At 57.0% G+C, this 23362-nt stretch overlaps 1 protein-coding gene across 1 annotated transcript; it reads right to left on the bottom strand.

Annotated features, from left to right (window-relative positions):
* Positions 1–2603: 2603 nt before the first annotated feature.
* Positions 2604–20525, bottom strand: PDGFB (platelet derived growth factor subunit B). Its single transcript, XM_090272408.1, has 7 exons — positions 20410–20525; positions 12553–12649; positions 10223–10312; positions 8740–8942; positions 7208–7331; positions 3914–4055; positions 2604–3527 (listed from the first exon to the last, which is right to left on the bottom strand). The coding sequence occupies exons 1-6, from the start codon at positions 20470–20472 to the stop codon at positions 3940–3942; spliced, it is 693 nt and encodes a 230-aa protein (XP_090128534.1). The 5' UTR covers positions 20473–20525; the 3' UTR covers positions 2604–3527; positions 3914–3939.
* Positions 20526–23362: the final 2837 nt, after the last annotated feature.

The following is a 23362-nucleotide window of genomic DNA, read 5'->3' as shown; positions in this document are numbered from 1 at the left end:
AGGCTGAGACTTAGAAGGAGCAATGACATTCCTAGGATTGCACAGTAACTAGGAGGCTGAATCAGGACGATAACCCAGGTTATGTACAGGTATTGGTGTCGTGGGGCTCCTGTTCTGACCCTGAAACAGAGAGAAAACACACCAGATACAATGTTGGTGAAGGATGACTTTGTTGGGACCTGACCAGTCAAATGCATGATCTTAATTTTTCTAAGCCTGTTTGGCATCACTTTGCCACCCGTTTTATTCATTCCTTAAAACAATCTTGCCAGTGTTAAGAATTCAGATAGCCCTGGCCAGTGTGGCTCAGTTGCTTGGAGCATAGTCCCATGAACTAAAAGTTTGCTGGTTCAAATCCCAGTCAGGGCATATGCCTAGGTTGGGGGGTTCAGTCCCTAGTCCGCACCTGTGTTTGAGGCAACTGATCAATGTTTCTTTCACACACCAATGTTTCTCTCCCTCTCTCTCTAAAATCAGTAAGCATGCCTTGGGTGAGGATTTAAAAAAACAAAAAAGAATTCACAGGTATTTTACTTTATAAGCAGTAAACATTCATTATTTTGTTGTTTTACGGAGGCAGCAAATGGTAACCTCTGCAGAGGGCTCCACTACCGCTCTGGTGCATGCACCGAGCCCTGCAGCTGCCCTCTCATTCCTGTCTCCTGGCAAAGCTGTCCTCTCCTCCTCCCAGCCAGAGCTTCTCAGGTGCGCTGGGGACCCAGGACACTGGGAGCTTGATGGAGAGGGGAGGGTCCTACACACAGGGCTGGGCAGGCAGGTAAACCCTGCCCGCCAGCCCACTGGTGGTCCCCACTTCCTCAAGCACAGGGCTGGGCATCCTAGGAGGAATTTAGACCACATGGTTGTAACAGCCCCCCGTAGAGACAGACCTGTGCTAGGGGCTCATGAAGGTGAGTGAATGAATGAATGGATGGATAAATGGATGAATGAATGGATGGATGGATAATGAATGAATGGATGAATGAATGGATGGATGGATGATGTATGAATGGATGGATGAATGAATGAATGGATGGATGAATGAATGAATGGATGAATGAATGGATGAATGGATGGATGAATGAATGAGTGAATCAGTCAGTCGGTCAATCAATCAGCAAGTCACTCAATCATGGGGAACCCAAATGTTATTCGGTCTAACATCAGCTATTGCCCAGCTCCCACTTCCATACTGCCATTGGCAGGGAGATTACTACTTACTTCTGGTTTTAGATCATCCTTCAGATGAGTCAGATTCTCCACCTCCTGGATTTCCCCATCAGCCCCAGTTGGCCTGCAGGTGGGACCCAGACACATTTGTATCTTTTGTGTGGGATGGTACCTAAGTCTTCACAGGCAAGGGAAAGCGCAGAACCCCACAGCTGGACTTGAGGGGCCACAAGTCACCTGGTCATCTTCTTGTGTTTCAGATGAGGTTTTGGCCGGGGAGTGGCTGTGACTTGCCCAAAACTACAGAGCTGACGAAGGACTGAACCAAGATCAGATGGCAGATCCGACTTTCAGCTGTGTTCCTTCAGAATCCCAGAGCCCCTCCAGGACCTCCTCCAGCCTTCCCCACATTGAGAAGCCTCTGCCAACAGTCAGTCTAACTCCGTGATGCTGAGGACCTGCTTGCCTTATGGACGGAGACCCTCAAGCTGGAGACAGCTTTCTCTGGCCACTGCCAGTGAGAGGCACAGGGCTGAGACCTGGGGTCCGCATGTCAGGAGCTGCTGCAGGACCAAGACCTACAGGGTGGGCTGTATAGCTCTTGCCCACCGCCAGACAGAGGCCTCCCTCCGAGCAGCAGGCCCACGTGTGGCGTGCGTGTGCAAACGTGTGTGTGCACGAGCATGCATCGGGCCTCCCAGAGTGAGAGGAACATGCAGCAAGCTGTCAGCAGCTTCTGCCAACTCGGAAAGGGTAATCGCCGCGCATGATGCCAACAGACAGACCTCCAGCGGATGCATTTGGTTTGATTTTGTGGTTATTTTTTTTACAACTTTAAATACGGAATATAAATAAATTTTACATTTAAAAAATAAAAGGAAAGCCCCCAAAAATATAATCACCGACTTTACAAACTGAAGGAAGCAGATTTGGAGAGGGGGAGAGGGGAAGTGCAATGGAAGGTGGGAAGGGGGTGGGAGCTCAGACCCCCACCCCAGGAGGCCCTAGGGACCTTCCCCTTTCTCCCCCATTCCCAGCCCAGGAGCTGTTTTCCTGGAAGGAGCCATGAGATGCAGAACTCAAAAGGATCTAAGATGGGGGGCATGAGGGCGCCCCTTCCCTTGGAGACTTTCTCTTGGGTTTTGCACACCTGCCTGGAAGGGGACTGCTTGAGCTGAGGACTTGGGGAGAGGGAGGCCAGGTGGACCCTGCGTTATCTCCTCGCCGCCCACCATGAGGCTCACTCCTGTCCGACCACTCTAAGCCATGGGCTATGGGCTGGGTCAGGGGTACAGCCAGGCCACACAGAGCCCTTGTGTCAGTTAGGAAAAGGATCCCTTTCCTCGAGACATGTTACCTCCACCTGCCAGAAATTGCCATAATAAATACACAAAGCGGCCACATCGATGATGTGAGCAGTGACCCCTGCCTGCCTGCCGTGCCCCTGGCCAGGGCGCACCCTGCACGACCTCACCTGGCATTCTCGGCTGGGCCGGGATATGACGGGCAGTCCCCTGCTGCCCTGGCCCCTGGTCTTCTGCCCTAGGGAGCAGTCACTGGGCTTATCAGGAGCCTCAATAAGGGGTGTTGCCCTTGGTGGAGCGGGCTGAAGGGCCAAAGAGGAAGACGCGGAGTGGAGGTAGAGGTGAAACAGAAGGAAGTGAAAGGGGGGTGGGAGAAGGCGGCGGGTGCCCAGGGCGCTGTCTGCATCCACCTGCAGAGCAAACCTCATCTCTAACCCATCTGAGAGGGCACTGGGCTGCCTGGCGCTCAGGTCAAACCTGCCCAGAGGAGTCCACGTCTTCAGAGATTTCATTCGTATAAAATGAAAGTAAGTCACTGTGAGCAGAGGTGACGAAGGAGAAGCGACTGGGCCTGGGTGCTGTGGGAGGGGGTTTGCTCCAGTCTGTGCCCCCCCACCTGGCCTGCCTGCAGGTGTTCCCATCGGAGCTGGCTGGGGAACCAGGGACCAGGCAGGCCGTGCTGAGATGTCCCCAGGGCCACAGGCAAGGCTCCTCGAGCCAGTCCACCGCGCTCAGGGGTGCCCTGGCCAGGCACTGGGGAAGGAGTCCTTCCCCCGTCAGTCTCGCTTGCACTCTTGTCCCAGATTCTCGGGTTTGGGGCGAGAAAGACCTCGATGGAGTCCAGGTTCTTCATTTCCTTCTCAAGCTTCTGGACAAGATGCTGGAGGCCACTGAGAGGAGACCCACTTGCAGAGGGGTGACGGACGCGTGGAGGGGTGGGGGAAGCACCATTGGCCGTCCGAATCAGGCATCGAGACAGACGGACGAGGGGAACAATATTATCACTCCAAGGACCCCATGGGGGCGATACAGCAAATACCATATTAAATAACCCTGCAAGCCAAGCAGAGGGACACAGGGCTCAGAGACAGCCAAGGAGCTCCTTGCCACGCTCACATGCCCTGCTTGCTAGGGACAGGGTGCTGGGCTCAACCTGGAGTCCCTGGTTTCCAGCAGTGCTCGGGGCTAGGCAGCTGAGCTTTGGACTGCCCCTTCCCTGAGGGCATGCTGGCACACTGCTGGGCCCGGGCCCCCAAAGCCCCCACCCACTGGTGCCATGAAAAAACTCAGTTGATACCTGGATAGAGGGGAGCCACACTTAGAGCGTGCACTTTGTATGGGAAAATGTCCCTCCCCCAACTCCTGCCACAGCCCAAGCCACAGGCCAGGGAGAAGGAAACACAGGGTTCTGGGCCTCAGTTTCCCCAGCTGGCCCTTACCTGCCCGCACTCTCCTGCCGATGCCCCTAGGTTCCAAGGGTCTCCTTCTTGTTTTGTGTGTGCTTGAACTTCCTGTGCTTCCCCTTGGGGGGCCCGCGGACACGCACTGTTCTAATGGCCGTCCGAGTCTGGGGCATCTTGGCTGCTTGAGAAAAAGAAAGGTCTTGTCAGCACGTGGGAACCATTGTGGGGGGTTCTCTCCCTCTCCTCCAGGACCTGCCACAGACCTCCCCAGAGCCTCTGGGCTGAGGGAAGGGTCTCCTGGGTTTGAATCCCAGCTCCACTGTTCACCCGCTGTACGTCCCTTGGAACCAACTACTGAACCTCTCTGTGCCTCAGTTTCCCCATCTGTGAAATGGGGGTGATAAGACTGTCCACTGCATAGAACTGGTGGAAGGACTAAGTGGCAGGATGCTGGCAAGCACATCATTACTCGACAGACATGCCCTTTATTTCCAGGCCCCTCAAACTTGGCCTGAACTTGCACCTGCCAGCCAATAAAGGGGGGCAGAGTGATGCTATGCTATGCCGGTTCCAGACGTAAGCCTTAAAAAGGCCTGGCAGCTCCCACCTTTGTGCTTTGGGGAGCCCTGTGCTGCCATATAAGAAGTCTGGTTACCCTGCTGTGGAAGCCACATGGGGAAGAGAGGCCCTGGACGACAGGGAGAGGGACAGAGGCCAGCTGTCCCAGTGCGGCCTCCAGATGACTAACAGCAACTGCAAGGAACGCCAGAAGAACCGCCCAGCTGAGCCCCATCAGTCCACAGACCAGAGAGAAGGAAACGGCTCCTGTCCCCGCTACGAAGTCCAGAGGAAGCCGGGACCAGCGAGCGGCCGCGGCTCTTACGCACAAGCCTCTTATTTCCTCTGCTCGACCCCTATTGAGGTCTCCTCTCACCAACTTTTCAGCCCCTTGCAGTCGTGTGTTGGGGAGCCCCTGGGCTTCTGGCCAGAGCCAGACCCCCCACCACAGAGCTGGCCCTGTCCCTCGTTGCACCTGTCATTGGCCTGGCCCTCGCCATGTGGAAAAGCGGCACAATGGGGCTGGCCAGAGCTCGGGCGCTGGGCCAGACCACCTGGATTCAAATCCTTTGTGCACTTGGGGGCGAATCATGTCAACTCTCTGCGCCTCTGTTTCCGCATCTTTAAACTGAGCAGCCAGCAGCTCTGGCCTCCTACGGTTAGGAGATAATACACGGAAGTAGCCAGAAACACTTAGCTTAGCCCTTACCATGCACCTGGCAATGTTCTGAGCTCATTGGTCCTCACAGAGGGTACAAGTACCTACATTTAACAGATGAGGAACTGAGGCAGAGAGACTGGGTTTTAAACCAGGGATCTGCCTCTAGCGTCCACATGTCAACCCTTCTGCTATAAATTACGATGCCTATGAGTCTCGGTCAAGGTTAGTACTATCACCTCTCTTCCTCCGGGGCTTCCAGGTGGACACCCTGGCAGTGAAAGCTTTGCCTGCCAAGCTCAAGGACCCCTCTTCCTGGAGCCATCTGACTTCTCCCCAGCCCACCCGGCTCTTTGGGACCGACACCTGACCTCCTGCCTCGAATATAAGCTCCCATGAGGCAGTTACCCCATCTCTGCTACCTGGGACTAGGGACCTATGCACCAGGAAAGCCAGTGAATGGCCTGGAGTTTTCGAACCAGAGACCAGGCCACCAGCTGGACATGGGCTGGCAACACCTGAGCCAGCTCACGGTTGTCACATAGCTCACAAGGGATAGGACAGAACAGAGCTTTGAGCCCGAGATCTGACACTGACCACGTCACACCGGCCACACCACCAAGCCTTGACCCAGCCCGTGGACAGCTGCCAGAAGGATTGTCCCACGGGGCCAAAATGCTAAAACCGAAATGGCAAGACCTTATCTACACGCTAACCAACTCAACATGCCTCTCAAGAAACTGGTTTGAAAAATCACGTGAAACAAATACATGTGGGGGAAAAAAAGCCACTCTAAACATAAAGAAGAAAACTTTTCCCTGACAGAAAACTCATTCTCCATGTTAACACTATAAATAACTCACGACAGGTCAGTGTGACGCTGTCCAATCATCAGCCGTCACAGAACACCCCGGCCTCAGCTCGGCTCTGAGAACAGGATGCAGAGGCTAAGAGGCAGCTCTGCTTCAGAAGGCGCGTTAATTAAAAACAAGAAGGGGGCTGTTCTGTTCCCTAACAAGAGAAAGTCACTGAAAATCAAAACAGCAACTTGGGGGATTTTTTTAACATTTATCTAATCACATTAACTTAATGATTCTCATTTGACCCTTACATCAAACTTCTGAGGGAGAAAAGGCAGTCAGATAGAGTCTAAAGAATCCAGAACTAGACATTATCAGACCTGGGACTAGCTGTGTGACCTTGGGCAAGATCTCAGCTTCTCTGGGCCTCAGGCACACCCTCTGCAAAATTAAACCAGATCTTTTTTTTTTTTTTTAAGCTGAACTATGCCCCTGATTTGTGAAATCTAAAGATAGGAAGGAAACTCTGGTTCCACTTATCCATCTGATGCTTGGAACCTTATCTCTCCTATCCCTGCTGCATGGTTCCCCGGCCTTTACTTACATACCTCCAATGACAGGGAACTCACTACATCATAAGGAAAACAACTCTATCTTGGATGCCTGACTAGTATATGGAATTAACATCTCTGTCTGATGGCTTTGCCCCACTGGTCCTAATTTCCCCCTCAAGACCACAGGAATTAGTTTGTTTTTTTTATCCTGAGGACAAGGTCAAATACCTGAAGACCATGTGCATGGGGCCTTCTCTTGTCCAGGTCCTCGTTCCTCCCTCTTTCGCACACTCATTCAACAAACTAGAGGGGCTGTGGTATCAAGTCTGGGATGGACTACTCTGCACAGGGTGGTCACGGCAGACCTCTAGGAGGAGGTGAATTTTTAGCTGAGACCCAAACGAAGAGAATAAGTAGGCTTATGAAGAGCAGAGAGAAGCAAATTTCAGACAGATTGGCATGAGCAAAGGCCTGAGGCAGAAATGTATCTGGCCACTCACAAAGGCCAGGCTGGCTGGGGTGGCAAAAGTGAAGGGGACTGGTTGTCAGCAAGGCCAGGGGGCCATGTCCTCGGTAGGGCCTCACAGTCCTGGGGGGACCTGGATTGCTCTCAGTGAAATGGAAAGCTTGAGGGGAAGTTAACCAGGGTGGGGCATGCCTGACCCAGTTCTCCCCACCGGCAGCCACTGTGGGAGAAGGAGGCGGAGCGTGCAGAGGCAGACCCTGGACGGATAGTTACATTGCTGCTCCTGGGACCTACCTGGCTTTCGGGTCACAGGTCGTGCAGCAACTACTGTCTCACACCTGCACGCCAGGTGGTCCTCCAGGGTCACTGTGACCAACTTATTGACCGGGTTCCTCCGCACGATCTCAATCTTTTTCACCTGAAGGACAGAACCACCCACGTGCTTCTGTAAGACCATGAAGGGTCTGAGGGAGCCACCTGCCTGCCCTTCCCACCCCAGCAGCCCCTGGGGGAATCTTTCCTCGAAAGCCGGGAGAGCTGCGAGGCGCAGGGCAGACAAGGTGGCCCGAACAATAGCAGGACCCTGCCCTCTGCCCTTCTTGTAGCTTTTCCATCAAAACAAGCCCTCCCGACCTGGCCTCCAGCTTGGCCACAGCCCCCCTCAGCACTCCCAGAGAGGGAGAAAGGCATTTCCGGGTAGAGCATGGGGCCGTGGTGTCCTCATTCCTGGAGCGCCAGCCAAGGTCAGGGGCTGTGGCAGAGGCGGGGAGATGGTTGTCTGGAAGGAAGTGGGGGGGAGGCTTTATCCAGGAGGGAGGCGGGAAGGGGGAGGTCAGCTGTCAGGTGTCCATCTATAGAGATGGAAGCGCTGGGGACAGGAGATACCATGACAGTGGGCCATGTGGTGGCGAGTGACACTTGTAATCTCAGGCACGGGGCTCAGGCCTGGGATGCAGGTGGGCACGAGGAAGGGGAGGGGGCGTGGTGAAGCCAACAGAGTATTTGGCAAGAGAGGCCCCCGGCCGCTGAGCCCTCGGTATGTCCACCGCCCAGCAGCTCGGCCCAAACTGAGCTGGTGTGTGGGTGAGGCTGGCCCAAGCGGGGCGGAAACCTTTCCATGTGAATCAGAGGGCGGCTGGGGCTTCTCTGACGCTTATCTGCCCGGCATGAGATCAGGAGCTCCCCCAGGACTGCCTCGACTCTCAGTTTCCCTTGAGTCAGAGCGCATTGCCAATATTTCCAGAAATGAGGCAGGATTTGCATTCTGACTGTGCTGGGGGCCACCCCACCGCTTGCAGTGGCTTTGGCCTGGAGGGTGTCTGCACCCTCCTTATGAAAGGCACAGCTTGTCAAAGGGAGGTAAGCAGGTGTTACAGACACAGGGGAGCCTTTCTCTCTGCGAAAGAAAGAAAATGGACAGGCCAGGACAGGGGAGAGCTTTGGGGTTCTCTGAGCAACTATCCAGATTGTTCTGAGTGCTCGATATGTTGGCAGACATCTTTTCAAGAGACATCTGGGGATTTTATGCCTGTAAGAGCCGAGGCGGCACCCTGACTTAACATCCTATATACCCAGCCTGCCTTGGGGTCTGCCTATGGCCTTGGTCACAGCTGCCTGGACAGCCACAGAGGACTCCTGGGCAGCCTCAGCACAACCGTCCTGACAGCTTCCTGAGTGTCCTCTCTGGTCAGAGCCCAGCAGCCTGCCAGGAATGCCTTTCCACGCATTCGGAAGCCTGGTCAGAGTGCCGCCAGCCCCCGCAGGGCAGCCCCTGCTGGCAGCATTGGCCCAGTGGGGGCGCAGTGGGGGGGGGGGGGGCTGCTCACCTGGACGGGTCGCAGCTGCACCTGGGTCGGGCGGCACTGCACTTTGTTGCTGTTGCAGCAGCCGGAGCAGCGCTGCACCTCCACGCAGGGCGGCCACACCAGGTAGTTGGCGTTGCTGCGGTCTATGAGGTTCCGGGAGATCTTGAACACCTCCGTGCGGGTCTTGCACTCAGCAATCCTGGCTGGCTCGACCGTCAGGGAATCTGAAGGCAGAGGGGACCTCTGTCAGAGGGGAGGGCCTGCCTAGATTCCCCCCCTGGCAGGAAAGCACAGTGGGGCACCTCTGGGTCTGCTCTCCTCCTACAGGGTCGGCCAATTCCCTCTTCCCTCCGTCTCAGGGGAGGTTTCAGGTCCTGGCTGTTATCAGCCAAGGACCTGGGCAGGTTGCTGATGCGCTCTCAGCCTTCGTTTCCCCACGTGAAGACGGGGGCGATCTACACCCAGGAACCATTGTCAGGATCAAGAGAGATCATTCGGGGCGTGCTGGCATGTTGTAAATGCCAGAATCCTTCCGCCAGCCCTCAGTCATTTTACTCTGTGATTTCACACCGTTATGGGTTTGCCCACACGGCCCTTACTGGTCACGTATTCTCTCGTGAGCCCGCTACTTTGCCGTTTTACACTGTAGTCTTATCTGACACGGTTGCTTCTTCAGAGGTCACCGTTCACTCATCTGTGAAGTGGGATAATAACAGTGCCTGCACAGCACCTGCAGACCTAAGGAGTCATGTGAGTGACGCCTGGCCTAGAGCCAGCGTACCGTCAATGCCGGGGGTTGTCATTATTCACATATGAGAACCTGAGGCTCTGAGAGCTAAATGCGCTGCCCAAATTCACAAAGCAAGGAGGGGGACCCAGGCCACCAACTCTTATCTGGAGACCCCCCACCCCTGGCACTATCTACAGTATTTTGGGAAGAGAGGAGGGGGGTGCTTGGGGTGAGCACCTGCCTTCCCTGGGAAGGCTTCCATGAGACCTACTGTTCTACGTCGTCCTTTGATTTCTGCAATAGAGCAGGAAGCAGGCCTCAGGCTGTGCTCCATGTCTGCTGTCCCAGGACACAGCCCTTAGTCACAGCAGAGGCATGCAGCCAGGGGGCACTGGGTTCAACTGAGAAGCATTATTGGGATCCCAGCCCTGCCACTTGTTAACTGTGTGACCACGCCTACTTCTTCACCCTCTCTGGGCTCCCGTTTCCAGCTCTAGAAAATGGGGTTAATGATATCTATTTCTAGGGTTGAAGGAACTAAAAATAAGGTGAAAAGCATTATATTTAGGAAACGGAGTGTGTTGGGGGTGGGGTGTGATGGCCCAACTCAATATAAGGTATTTAAGGACATTGTTTTCTCTTAGTTCAACTTGGTCCTAAGGGCGGGACACCTGGAATCGCCCGCACAGCCTTGGACAGACTGCACGCCCCAGGCCTTCTTTTCTGGCCCCCACCTTTGTTGGGGGGGGGACTCGTTTTCACCCTCAGTCTTACCTAGGCTCCTTCTCCCTCGGGATAAGCTCTCAGGCTCGCCTCCAGAATGGGACCGGGTCAAATTTAGGTCCAGCTCGGCTCCATCTTCATCTGCAAGAGTAGCGACAGACAGTTGTACTCTGGTAATGAGCTGGGGGCTCCGATGGGGCCTCTGGGGCAGGCGGGAGGATTGCCTGTCACCCCTCACCGGGACCCCCACTCCAGAGAACAGATTCCTGTTCTGGCTCCCAGTAAACCTGATGTCCCAGCTCTGAGGAGAGGCTCTCCAGGCAAACCCCAGGGGGCTCCACAGGGGGTGGAGCCCCAACAGTATCCTCTGGGGGGGGGGGGGCTTCAGCCCCACTCCGAGCTCTTCAGTCACATTTTCTAACTGAACCCATGTCAATGGAGCTAAAAATAGCCCTTCCCTTCTGCTACTGTAAGCGAACCCTGCTTGGCCTCCAGGGCAGGGCAAGGACTGGGAGCTCTGAAGGCCACTTTCCAGTGCCCCTCCGCCCAGCGTTCCCATAGGAAGTGCTACATGGAGAAATTCCCAGAATCCCCACGGGGGCACCAGCCTGCCCTGGACACAGCCCCTCTGGAGCCCCTGACAATGGCCCAGTTGGGCGGGAGAGAAGGAGGGAGGGAGAGGGATGTGGGTGGGGGCTGAAGGCAGAGAGGGGTGGGGAGCCCAGGCTGCTGGAATCAGGGAGCCTCACCCAGTGCCCTTCTAAACCGTGGTCTCGCTCCACCCCCCAGCCTCTCATTGTGTTTCCGTCTTTGCCCTCTAACCTTCTGTCCCACATCTGCCCTAAGCTGTCCATGTATTCTTAAGGCCACAATGCCAGCCCCCTTTTCTGGCCTGGGAAGCCCTCACCCCAGCACCATCAGTACTTTGGGGAGACACCCCTCTCTAGAGAGACAGCCAGAAGCTGGCTGCTGGGGGTGAGGGCTGGGCAGGGGGACTGTGAGCTTGATGTTGAATGGCAGGCAGACTCTTCTAGCTCTCTGATGGCTGAGAGCCAGCAAATAAACTGAGGGATGTCGGGGACTAGCCCCCGCCACCCCCTCCCATGGTCTGCCCATCCCGCTGGCCCTGTTCAGCCCTGAAGGCTCCCAAGGGGTCCTGTTTGGAGGAGACTGTCTTATAATTGGTGCCTTTCCCTCTAGCACACTGTCCCACATCAGTGCGTCTGTCTGTGCCTCTGGGTCCCTTCCTTTCTCTCTGCCATCTCTGGAATGTCCCTGCTGGGGAGGAGATGGGGAAAAGATGTGTTTTGTGGAAAGGTTAAGTTGATTAGGAAAAAATAGCCACATGGTTGCCTCAAAACAGGGCTGCTATTGAAAACCTCGTCTCCCTGATCCCGACCCCCACCCGGGGTGTGGAGGGGCTGTCCGAGGGTGGGGGTGAAGGCCCTTGGAAAGGAACAGCAGAAAGGCTAAATTTGGAAGTTGCCCCATTGTGTTGGCCAGGGCCGGCCAGTCAGGCATGGGGTGGGGGTGTGGGAGACGTCGGGTGGGGGGCCTGGTGAACAATAGGTGGGCCCAGCTGGGGCCCCCTCCCGCCTACCTCACCAGCCCCCAGCACAGGCGGGTTTGAAAGGGCCCGGGAATGCTTTTGAGAGGGAGCCAGGGGCCCAACGGGGAGAGGAAACAAAGGCAGGAAATGCTGTCCCCCGTAGATAGCAGTCTGGGCAAGGATTACAAAGTGACAAAGAGACAAAACCCCAGAGGGAAGGAGAGCTGGGGGTGCAGGGGGGGTGCTGACCAGGGCTCCAGGGATCAGGCCAGAGGTTAGAATAGAATGGAATTTGCTCTGAAGACAGCGTTTATAAATACATTCCCCACCCAGACCGCCAGCCCCGCCACGTGTGTGCCACCGAGCACGTGCCCGTTCGAGGAGTGCGTTCTTGGGCACGGGCAGGGCAGCCCGCTGGCTTGGGCCAGGTGTCCCCAGGAGACCTTGCAGAGTGGGCCCGGGGCCAGAGGGGCAGGGATGTGGCTCCTCTAGCCCCACCCCCACCCCCCACCCCTGGCTGGGTCCACACCTGGATACTCATTGGGCAGATGCCCTGGGCACCTTCTCTCTGCCTGGCCCCTCTGGGCGCCCCACCCTCTGCACCAAGCCAGAGACACATGTGGGTGCTTCTCCTGCCACGCCCCACATCCCAGGTACCAACCCGTCTGCCTACTCAGCCCTGCCCCAGACAGGTGTGGCCGAGCCCTCCCTGGGCTGCCACAGGCCTCTGGTTCTCTGGATGTCAAGGAAGAGGGGACGGCCCTTGCCCTGCCCCTCCCGGCTCCCTGTAACTCAGTGGCGGACCAGAGCAGTGGAGGAGGATTCAATTTACCTACGGAGTCTCCGTGCAGCAGGCGCTGGAGGTCATCGAAGGAGCGGATTGAGTGGCCACTCAGCATCTCGTAGAGCTCCTCGGGAATGGGGTCCCCCTGCCCGAGAGACAGCATGGGATCAAGTGAGCTGGGAGTCAGGGCTTTCCAGATGGGGCCCTCTGGCCCCAACACAGACACTCCCTCCTCTGGGACGTTCCCATAGGGCACCTTGGCCACGACGGATGGACAGCCATTATGGGGGTGGGCAGGAGGCAGATCCCAGGCCTAACAACCAGGAGCACAAAGTCCCGGAGGCCAGAACCTGCCAAAGCCTCTAAGATGCAGCTCAGATGACTCATTCCCCACCCCTAAACAGGAACCCCAGCTTGCTCTGAGTTTGACCGTGTATGTCCTTCTCCCCATCCCACAACAGGTGCTGGGAGGCTCCCCCATCTTTCTGCATCTCCTCCACCCTGACAGCTAATTGCACCCAGCATCTGACACGGGAGGTCTGATTATCCCCATTTCACAGATGAGAAAACAGAGGCTCAAACAGGCAACACCTTTTGTCCAAGCCCTACAGCCCATTATCAGCAGAACCTGCATTGAAATCCCAGCCTCTCTGATGGCAGAGCCTCCTGGATACACAAGGTGTTTAATAAATGCTTGCAGAGTCGGATGGCCTCAGGAGACCACAAGTACTCACGGTAGTTACTTAGTCTCTCACTCAAAGCGTAGAGAAGGGAATCCTCAGATGTGGCCAGGAAACCCAAAAGCGTCCCATGCCCCATGCCCAACCAAACCCTATTTTTAGAGCCCCTCTGGCCTGTTGCCAAAAACACTTGAAACTTAATAAGCACTTTAACAGGCCCCACTCGGAGCCAGGCTTCCTCCAGGGAAACCGCAGGTCCCACAATGACACGAGAGGAACCCAATAGGAAGGACGCAGCCACGTCCCCCATGGTCCAGGGAGACCCGAGGGGCTGATGCCAGAGGTCTCGAGAAACAGGTGAGGGAGATGAGAGCATGAGAAGCACAGTCTGGACACCCGCCTCCTCGGAGCAAAGAAAATGTGTGAGATGCTGCTGCACATCCGAACTCACACCCATGTGAATGCATACACGTGCACGCACAAATAGGACGGCACAGTCTCGCGGGAGGAGACCAGGGGAGGGCATCAGCTGACTTGACCTGCTCTGCTGTTTAACCTTGGGTGTAACAACTCTGTGCCTTGGTCTCCCTGGGTTAAGGAAGGAGGAGCTCCTGCTCTAGTTGGCTCACTGAGCACTCCAAGAACTTGAGTTGGGAGGCTTAGCACAGCTGCCTCCTCTCTGCCCAGCAGGGAAGGGCGGGCCACCTCACGGCACGGCTGGTGCACGGGGTGCTCCCCAGAAGCGCTGGTAGAACCCTGGTGAGTGATCAGTTGTGAGCCTCCCTCCGAGCTCGTTTCCTGGACACTCATCACGGCCTCTGCCTCCAGGGGTGCCAGCACCTCCAGCTGTGGCCACCCGAGTTGACCTTGTGGTCATAACCCCTTTTAAAATGAATCCCTTAAAACCCTTGAGCTCAGTGTCTTCATTTGAACATGGAGCTGATCATTCTGGCTGGTGCCCAGGGCGGTCAGGGGGTTCGAGGAAGGGGAGATTGGGGCACAGCAGTAAGTTTGACTGGAAATTGGGGCCTTTCCTTCAGGGTCCATGACTGTGCAGCCAGGTAGCCAGGGGCTGCAGGTGTGAGAGGAGAAGCGTTGGCTTAGCTGCCCCTTGCTTTCCTCCCCCCTCTCCACCATACAATGCTCCCTCCAGCCCCCACACCTTTGGTGGTCCCCAACTGTGGACACAACCCAACCCAAGAAGGGAAGGGAGGTGGCTGGTCTCCAGTTAAGACCAAAGCAGGCTGCTTCCAGAACTGGTGGTCCAGAGAGCTGGATCCCACCCGCTACTGCTGCTAACCACCAGTGACCTCAAGCAAGCCACTGCCCCTTTCTGTATCTGCCTCTCACCTGTGAACTGAGGGAGCTGAAGACATTTGAAATGATTCTATTTCTGCCTAGGGATGGCCGGAGAGGCAGCAGAGGAAAGCCAAGGTGGAGGTACCCAGCCAGATCTCCCATGCTGTTCGGGGAGTAATGATTCAATTAACTCCCCAGGAGAGGGGCCCGAAGGCCTAGTGCCAAATGGCACGTAGCACGTGTGCCAAGACCTCCTTGTCCACTAGAGAGCTGGCTGCAGCTGCTAGCCATGGCAGAGAAGGCCCAGCAGATGCCATGGACCTGGCCTATAATGCAAAGGAGGTGACATCTTATGGAAACAAACCCAGAACCCCTCCCAGGTTCCATGCGGAAGAGTTCAGGATAGAGACTGTGGAGAAGCACACGGTAGGGGCTCAATAAATGCCAGTAAAATGCATGAAGGATTCTCTTCTTCTCCCTGGGATTCTCTCCTGTATGATTCTCCTGCCTCCTCCACCAGGAGGACCACCTGGGGTAGTATCTCCCACCTCTCATGCAAACTGCCTCCTATAGAGTCCACTTCATTCTAAGCAGAGGTCATTCATGCACATGCTTCTATTAATTTGGCCACTGGGCGCCCAGAACTCAATAAAAGCTCCTGGATTTGACAAATTCCACAGCTAACTTTTACGAAGTGCTGACTATGAGCCAGGCACTGAGCTAAATTTGGTACTAAATACTACCCATCCCAAGAGGCTGGTGCTCTTTTTATCCCTGCCTTCCAGATGAGGAAGCTGCGGCTTAGAAAAATTAAGTGAATGGCTACAGGTCAACAAGACTAATAAGCAGCAGAGCCAGGCCCCTCCCTCTCTCAGCTGCTGTGGAGCTTCTCAGCCACTATTTTCAGTTCGAATCCCTCTTCTCCCTGTAGAGGTCACAGAGCAGAGGTTCTCGACCAGGGGCAAGTGGCCCCCAGGGAACACTGACTGTGTCTGGAGGCATTTTTGGTTGTCACAACTATAAGGCTGCTACTGGCACCTCGTGGGTAGAGACCAGGGATACCGCTAACCATCCTACTGTGCTCAGGACGGCCTTCCACAGTGAAGCCCTGCTTGGCCCCAAATGTCAGCAGTGCAGAGGCTGAGAAGCTGCAGCTGCCAAGGAAACCTGATTGTTGGAATAAGTCTTTTAACAACCTAAAATCTCAGCTTCTTTATCTTTTAAATGGGGCTAATAATACCTTGCCAGGGTTATTGGGAGGCCTAATTGCACCTAGCAGAGCAGCCAGCATATAATGGGTGCTTAATGAGCTGTCACTGTGGTCTTCCCTTCGGTGGCTCCTTTGAGGGCAAAAGCAGCAGTGAGCAGCACACCCTCTCAGGGCCAGCAGTGAGGGACATTTTTGAGGATGACAGTGGGTGGGTGGAAAGCTGCCTACCCATGGGACAGTGTGTGGCTTTGTCCTACCCCCTATGCTGGGCCACAGGAAATGGCACCAAGCCCCACAATGGCAGTGCCTGGGGCAGTGTGGGCTGCTGGGCCCCTTCCAGGGCTGGGGGCAGGTGAAGGGTGACGAAATTCACTCTGTGGTCAGCTCCAGGATGCAATGCCCTGAGGGGGACTTGCCTGGGCACCTGCTTGGGGTCAGAGGCTCCTCTTGATGAGGAAGGGCAAGCACAGGGTGAGGGTTTTCCTGGGCACAAGTTCCAGAAGCCTCCTTAGGTGGATAGCTCTCCCTCGGAGCTGGGGAAGGAGGCTGGGCTCCCTGGGGAAGCTGCTCCAGATCTCAGGCCTGGGGTTCTGGCGGGGTGAGGGCGTGGCAAGGCGGCAGCTGGGGCACAGCCAGCCATGGGAGCCAAGGCAAACAGCCTCCTCCCCACCCCACCCCCAACGCCAGCTGCAGAAGGTAGGAAGGGCACCAGCTAGAGTGGGGCCAGATGAATTACCTGCTCCCAACCAGGCTGGCAGATCAAAGGGGCTTGGACCCACCCTCCACCTGGGCCCCAGCACACACACACTCACACACACACACACACACACACACACACACACACACACACTCACCAGCCCTCCTGGCCTTCAGCTGAGAGACATGGGGCTCAGGGCTCGGCCCAAGCAACCAGGGGCGTTGGCTGTGGCTGGCAGAGGAAGAAGCCTACCAGGCCTCTGAGTGCCTGCCTGCCTGCCTGCCTGCGAGTCTCAGGCCTAATTTAGATTCAGTGCCAAAGCCAAGCCTTTTGAAGAAGCCTTCTCTGGGCAGACCACAGAAGCCATTTAGAACCAGCCTTTCCACCTACCATTTCCCTTCCCTGTTGCTCCTGGGACCTCCCACGACCCCACCCCTCCTTAATGTGAGTCCAGCCTCCCACTGGGCTCCCCAGCCTCTCCCTTGAGCAGAAAAACTGTTAGAGCTGGAAGAAAGGGGCCGGTGCAGCCATCTAACTCTGGCAGCCGTGGCCCTCACTGCCCCCCACCCCACCTCTGTCCCAACTCCCAGCCCAGGACTCTGCATTTTCAAGAAGCCTGATAACTCTGCTGCTCTTGGGGAACTCTGAGCTAATCCAATCTTCTTCTATTTTTAGGTGGCAGAAACTGAGGCCCAGTTCAGGATACACAGAACCTTTGCAATCTGGTTTTCCTTCTGCTTCTTCCCCTCTGTCCTGTTCGATCTTGGCAGTCCAAGTCCCAAGACATATAAAAAGAAAGATGAGCTTGTCTCTCAAGATGGGGCAGGGGAGCACGAATGAAGATGCCTGGTGGGGGACAGTGGCCATACTGGGCTGCCCTGGGGTAAGGACTAAAGGAGGCAGTGTTTATAAAGCACTTAGCAAGTGCTGGGCACAGATCTGGTCCCTCCCCCCTCTGCAGGGTCCACTGTCTTTTCCACAAATATTTAGATTATCCACCATAGCCCACGCACCATTCTAAGCACGGGAGACAGTTGTTACTAAGACGAAAGCTCTCTAGTGGAGTTTACAGTCCAGTGAGGAAACACAGATAATAAACAGCTACGTAAACCAGAAAATGAAAAGAGCTGTCCATTTCAATGTGGGTCAGGAAGACCGAGAGGGGCTGATGAGGCACATGGCAAACATCTCTTTACCACTCTTTCTGCATCTCTCTCTCTCTGTCTCTCTCTCTCTCTCTCTCACACACACACACAGACACACTTAAGTACATTCTTTCTAGGTCTTGCACCAGAGCCTCCAAATTTTGTTTGATCCTAACCTTGCAGACACTTCTAGAACTGGGAGATTCCAGCACATTGGTCTCCCGCTACCTAAGAAATTAGCAAGCTAGATGGAAGCTGGGTAGTGAAGGGCTGTGGGGCCCCTTCACACTTGCCCAGCAGAAGGGTGCTAAGGCCAGAGGCATCACATGACAGTGGGAGTCATCATCCCCAGAAGCCAGCTCAGCTGATGGAGACAGGACCTCACAGGCAGGCCTCAGCCCACCCTCTGCCAGGCCCTGCCTCAGACTTCCCAACCCTCCTTCCCAGCTGCTGAAGCCTCCACCTGAGGCTCATTCCATGCCTGCTTGTAACATGGCCAGCCCCGAGGAAGCCCTCCCGGAGTTCCCCTTCCTGGACGGGCCCCCATGTCCATAGGTTTGCCCTTTAGGTCTCTTCTCCCAGAGCCGCCTTGAGGCCTGCAAGCACTTTTCTTAGAGCCATGTGTTCAAGGATATCATGATTAAAGAGAGGAGAGAGGCACCAGCACCTGTGCCATAACTCCCCCGCCCCCCAAAACACATACCCATGGAGTTGTGGGAAAGGAGGAGGAGGTGCTGGATGAAGCTGGGAAGGGTAAGGGCAGGCCTGGGAAGGCCTTAGCCAGCTGTCACCCAGCTGGGTAAGCAAAGAGGACAGAACAGTGGGGGGAGGGCATCCCATCAGCAGCTCAGGGTCCTCTAGTCTTGAAGCCTTACTCGAATGAAAAAATGCTCTGGACATGACAGTGGCCCCCAAGCACATCAATGCGATTTTCAGCCACACAAGAGTAGTTGAAAAAGAGCAATCACAGAAGAGTAATGCTTGAAAGGTGTGCAGCTGACCTTACCAGGCAGAAAAAAAAAAAAAAAAGACGTGGGTGCTGTGGAACCAGGGCTGATGCGAGGGTCCCTGTTTCCCCTCGCTCATAGCACCCAGGAAGGAAATGGAGTCGCTACAGAGGTGAGAAGGTTCCAGGGCCCACCATGCGCCCACCTGTGGCGCGGGGGTGGGCAGCTGCCGCTGGGCCATACGTGTGTGGGTGTGCGCGTACGTGTACTGAGGCCGCGTGTGCGGGGACCTTGCGTGCGTGTGTGTGCGGTGCGCGCGCGTGTGCCCCGCGTGTGCACGGGCGTGGCAGCCTCGGGCGCGCGCGACCCGGCCGCAGTAGTGCGTGCCCGCCGCTCTGCGCGCCCGCCCGCCGGAGCGCAGCATCGCCTCCGGCCAAGAGTGTGCATGCGTGGGGTGAGTGAGCGAGTCGGGGGGCCGGACGGGGTGGGCTGCGGACAGCAGCGGCGGGGACGCCGCGGTTCCCAGGACGCCCTGGCACCGGGCCCAGCCCCCAGGCCCCGCGGGGAGGCGGCAGCTGGGGCCGGCCGGTGCCCCCCTCCTCAACAGCTGGCCGCGGCCCAGGGGCCTGCGGGAGGAGAGGAGGGGGCGTCGGGAAGGGCCTGCAGGCGTCCTGGCCGAGCCCCGCGTCCTCCCTCCCGGGTGCGGGCCGCGGGGGACGACCGCGGAAGGGCGGGGCCCCAGGGCGAGCGGCCGGCGGCCCTCAAGGATCCCCGAGAACAAAAGGAGACGGCGACTGCTCCTCCGTGGTCAAAACAACCTGCGCTGGCGGCGGCCCAAGGCTCGGCCGCGGCCTCGGAGCCCTTCACCTTAACCCTTTCGCTGCCGCCGCAGCCCGGCCTCCTTCCTGCATCGTTGGAGGTGGAGAGGGGAGGTGCGGGCTCCCGGCCGAGGCCGAGCAGAATCCGGACCGGACCTAGGCGCGCCGCGCTCCCCGCAGCCCTCTTCTCCCTTCCACCTCGCGCCTCCTCCCTGCCCCGCCCCCTTTCCCACCTGGATTCCGGGTACACTTGCCAACTCACAGCTACTTGAGGATGGGAGGTGTGGGGGACTGATCAGACCCGATAGCTCTGGCAGACGGTTTTATGCCCCACCTCCCTTGCAGCTAGGCTTTTCCAGGCGGCGCGCTCCGCACCCAGCAAGCCAGGGAGAGAGGTGCTTCCTCTTGCAGGGCTCAGGTGTAGGTATGGCGGGGAATCAGGCACACACCGGCCTGGGGCTGGATTCCTTAAGAGCTCCCACTCCTCTTGAACCCCGAGTGCTCAAAACCTGTCTTTCTCCCCCACCTCCCTTCCCCCCGCGCCCAAGACACACCCTGCCCCTGGACCGAGCTCTGTGGCCGGCCATGCCCTGCACCAGCCCGAGGGTGCCCACCCTGACCGGGAGTGGGAGCCAGGGTGGGACGCAAAACCTTGCTGAAGGTTGGCGTGGCTGCTACCAGTGCGCAAGCTCGCACCTCTCGTGCAAGCTAAGTCCCAGACAGAAGCTAAGCTGGAGCCGAAGTGGGCTCGGGAGGACGGCTGCCTTCTGCACCCTCCGTGCCGCCCCACCCCCTCTCCTTTCCGCAGGGAAGGGGCTCATTGGTTCCTGAGGGGTGGGGGACAGAACCACACACATCTCCCCGGACCCCTAAAGGCGGGGAAATCTGGGATAGCTCCTGGGAAGGAAAGCCACCTCTGCACCCTCCTCTTAGAGCCTGGCACGCCCGCACCTCGCATGTCAGCCCTCGGAGGTCACCTAGCGCCCAGCACCAGGCCCACGGGCTGCAAGGGTCCAAAGTTCACTGTGGGGAGGGGAGGGGCGGCCAAGGGGTGACAGTGGGGGTAATGAATGAAGCGACCCAGCCCCACGGCCGCCTTCGCAACTCACCTCAGCGCTGACCAGGCGCAGGTAGCAGCAGAGAGACAGGAAGAGCGCCCAGCAGCGATTCATGCCGACTCCGGGCCCGGCCCCACGGGGCCCCGGACTCGTGGACCGAGCACGCCGCCCCCTCGGCCAGGGTGGAGGGCGGGGGCTGGGGAGGAAGGTGGGCTCTGCTGGGGTCTGCGGCGATCAGGCGCTCTGGCCGCTGCAGCCGCTGGAGCGGCTCACCCGCATGGCCCCCGGGCGCCCCCGCCCTCAGCCCCGGCTCCGTCGTCGTTGGGGGACTGCGGAGGGCCTGGGCGCGGGGCAAGGGTCCGAGGCCGCTACCTGGGCGGTTCCCGAGCCCAAGCGAGCATCCACGGCCGGGGGGCTGCGTCGCGAACCAGCCGAGGTGTATAGCCGTGTGGGGGCGCCCAGGGGACTCCAACCTCCAAGAGGAAAAAGAATACGGCAGTCGATGGTTCGTCTTCTCTCGCCGGCTAAAGGCGTTCTCCTCTGCCCGCTGGCTTAGCTTTTTTCCAACATTTTCTGGGAAGGCCCTCGAAGTCAGAAAGCGCAGAGCTGGGCACCTCAAAACCAAAGTCACCCCCAAAAAACTTTTTCCAAAGTTGGCTTTGCAGCGGCGGCCCGAGTACCCAGGCAGCGAGAGGTGCAAACTCCCGCCCGGGCCGGGTGGGGGGGCCGGAGCGTGTGCGCCCTGGCTCGGAGCCCCGGTGGCGGGCACGGCTGCTCCGAGTGCGGCGTGCCGGCTGCTCTCTGGACCGGACGCAGCAGACAGGTGGACGTGGCGCAAGTCCGTGGTCAGTCTGCCCGCCTGCTCCCGACTCTGGGAGTCTTCTACGGGCTGCGAGCTGCGGCTGCTCTGGCTTTCTCTTTGCAACGAGGCTGGAGGGTGGGCTTTTTCCCCCCCGTTTTTGCGTTGTGTGTGTATGTGTGCGTGTGTGCAAGATATCTCTATCTCGGGAATGAAAGATGGGCGCTGGCGGCCGGAGGAGAGCCCTCAGGGAGGCCGCGGGGGTTGGCTGCAGGCTTCAGGGGAGGCAGGCGGGCTGCTCCCCGTGGCAGGAGGAGAAGTTGCCACCCTTTCAGCTGTTCTGGCCTTTATAAAGAAGGAGAGTGAGAGGTGGGTGGAGACAGCCTTTCCTCTTCTGGCTGAGAGTCAGCACTAGGAGGGGGGGGGGGGCAAGAGCTCCGGAGAGCCTAAGAAGATGAGGTGCTTGGTGGTCTCCAAGAGCCCAGCAGCCCCTCTGTCCAGTAATTTGGCCCCTGGAAAGGGAGAGCTAGGGGCGACCAACCTCTGAGCCTCTCAATGCAGTGACAGTAGCCTTGTTTCACGTGGTTGGGGAGAAATCTCCAGTACCACGGCCGGGAGTCCGAGCCGGCTCCTGCAGGATCAGACATATTTGCACCCTGGCACAGGCGTGGTGGAAGAGGACTCAGGCTCTGCAGCTTGGTCCAGATCCGACCCTGGCGCTGAGCAGCTGGGTCACCTTGGACAAGTCATTTCCTTTCTGAGCTCTTCCGTCTAGCCTCAAAGTGGGATATGGTTACTGTGAGGACTTAATGCCAGAGATGGCAGAAAGCACCCAGCCGGGGGGTGATCACAGAAACCCCACAGCCCATGCCATTCATCTGAAAGCTGGGTTCTTGTCTTCTTCTCCTAGCTGGTTGCCTGGCACATAACAGGCACTGCTGGCGTTGGCTGAATATGAATTGATTGAACTGCAAAGTCACACAACCCCCCCCCCCAATCCTGCAGCACTCTAGTCACCTTGATGTTTACTACCTCCCTCAGCCCCCAGTTCTGAGGCCCAGGGCCCCCCACCTACACCAGTATTCACACAGTTAACACCTTCCACCCCCAGCTCTGGCAGCTGCTATGTCCCTGCCTTTAGCAGTCACACGGTCACAGTCACAGAGTCACACGCACACCCACGGAGCCCAGCACCCAGCTCGCCGCATCACTCTGCTCCTGGCTGTGGGATACTTTATCCGGTCCCCTTGCAGTGTCTCATCTGCCCTTTGTACTCAAACATCCCTCTGGGGTGGCGGCCTGCTCCTCACACGTGTACACACCCTCTATTACTGTGACAAGCACACCAACACCTCCTCATAAGTCATCTTCTTAGACCCAAGCACCGTCAGCAGCTCAGAGGAGGACTTCTCAACTTCTCAGGAGGGCCTCTTTACAAGAAGCCACACAAACAGGGGTCTAGAGGCTCCGACAAGATCATCCACATGGAAGCGCAGAGCAGGATGCCTGGCGCGTGGAGTGCACCGTTCCTTCAACACAGCTTTCAAGTGTTTCCCGGTGGTCAGGTGCTGTTCCGGGCATCTGAGACAGCATACTGCTAATGCAGGCTCCAGCCCTGGAGGAGCCCCCGTCCAGAGAACAGACAGATGCATAAATAGGTAACTTAGGAGACAGAGTGACAAGGGAGATGGGATGGGGGAGTGGGTGGGAAGATAACCCCAAAACACAAGATTTGAAGTTTAAACACTGAGAGATTAAAACTGTTCCACTGGACAGCTAGGTGATCTTGACCTTGACCTTCAATATTCTTATCTGTAAGTGGGATGGTAATACCTACCATTATCATTGAGGTGATCGAGTGGTGGGGAATGTTCTTACTCTGAGTGCAGCCTCCCGGTGCGTCTATGGGATATGTTACTCTTATCTTACAAATAGAGAACTTGAAGCACAGAGAGGTTAAGCAACTTGTTCAGGGTCACACAGCCAGTAAGTAGTAGAGCCAGGACTTGAATGCAAGCAGTCCAGCTGCAGAGCCCACATACTTATACAAAGTGCAATAGGAGCACAAAGGAAGGAGCACACAGCTTCCCAAAGAGAGGAAGGCTACTGGGCGCAGCATCAATGAGCACCTACTGTGTGCGGGCCCTGTGTGAAGCACCAGGGAATGGAATGAGGTAGGAGAGCCAGCGCTGGCATCTGGGACCT

This window comes from Furipterus horrens, unplaced genomic scaffold (genome assembly GCF_987537825.1).
Source record: "Furipterus horrens unplaced genomic scaffold, mFurHor1.1.pri manual_scaffold_4, whole genome shotgun sequence".
Taxonomy (NCBI): Eukaryota; Metazoa; Chordata; class Mammalia; order Chiroptera; family Furipteridae; genus Furipterus; species Furipterus horrens.
The sequence above is the reverse complement of the archived record's forward strand: the minus strand, read 5'-3'. Positions and strand labels throughout refer to the sequence as shown.

What these genes read in the sequence shown, in the direction of transcription:
- PDGFB (XM_090272408.1), bottom strand. Translation starts at nt 20,472, where the DNA reads ATGAATCGCTGCTGGGCGCTCTTCCTGTCTCTCTGCTGCTACCTGCGC. An exon ending in GCTGCACGGAGACTCCGTAG is followed by an intron (nt 10,313 to 12,552) that starts GTAAATTGAATC and finishes CTACTCTTGCAG; the next exon opens with ATGAAGATGGAGCCGAGCTG. An exon ending in CCGAGGGAGAAGGAGCCTAG is followed by an intron (nt 8,943 to 10,222) that starts GTAAGACTGAGG and finishes CTCTGCCTTCAG; the next exon opens with ATTCCCTGACGGTCGAGCCA.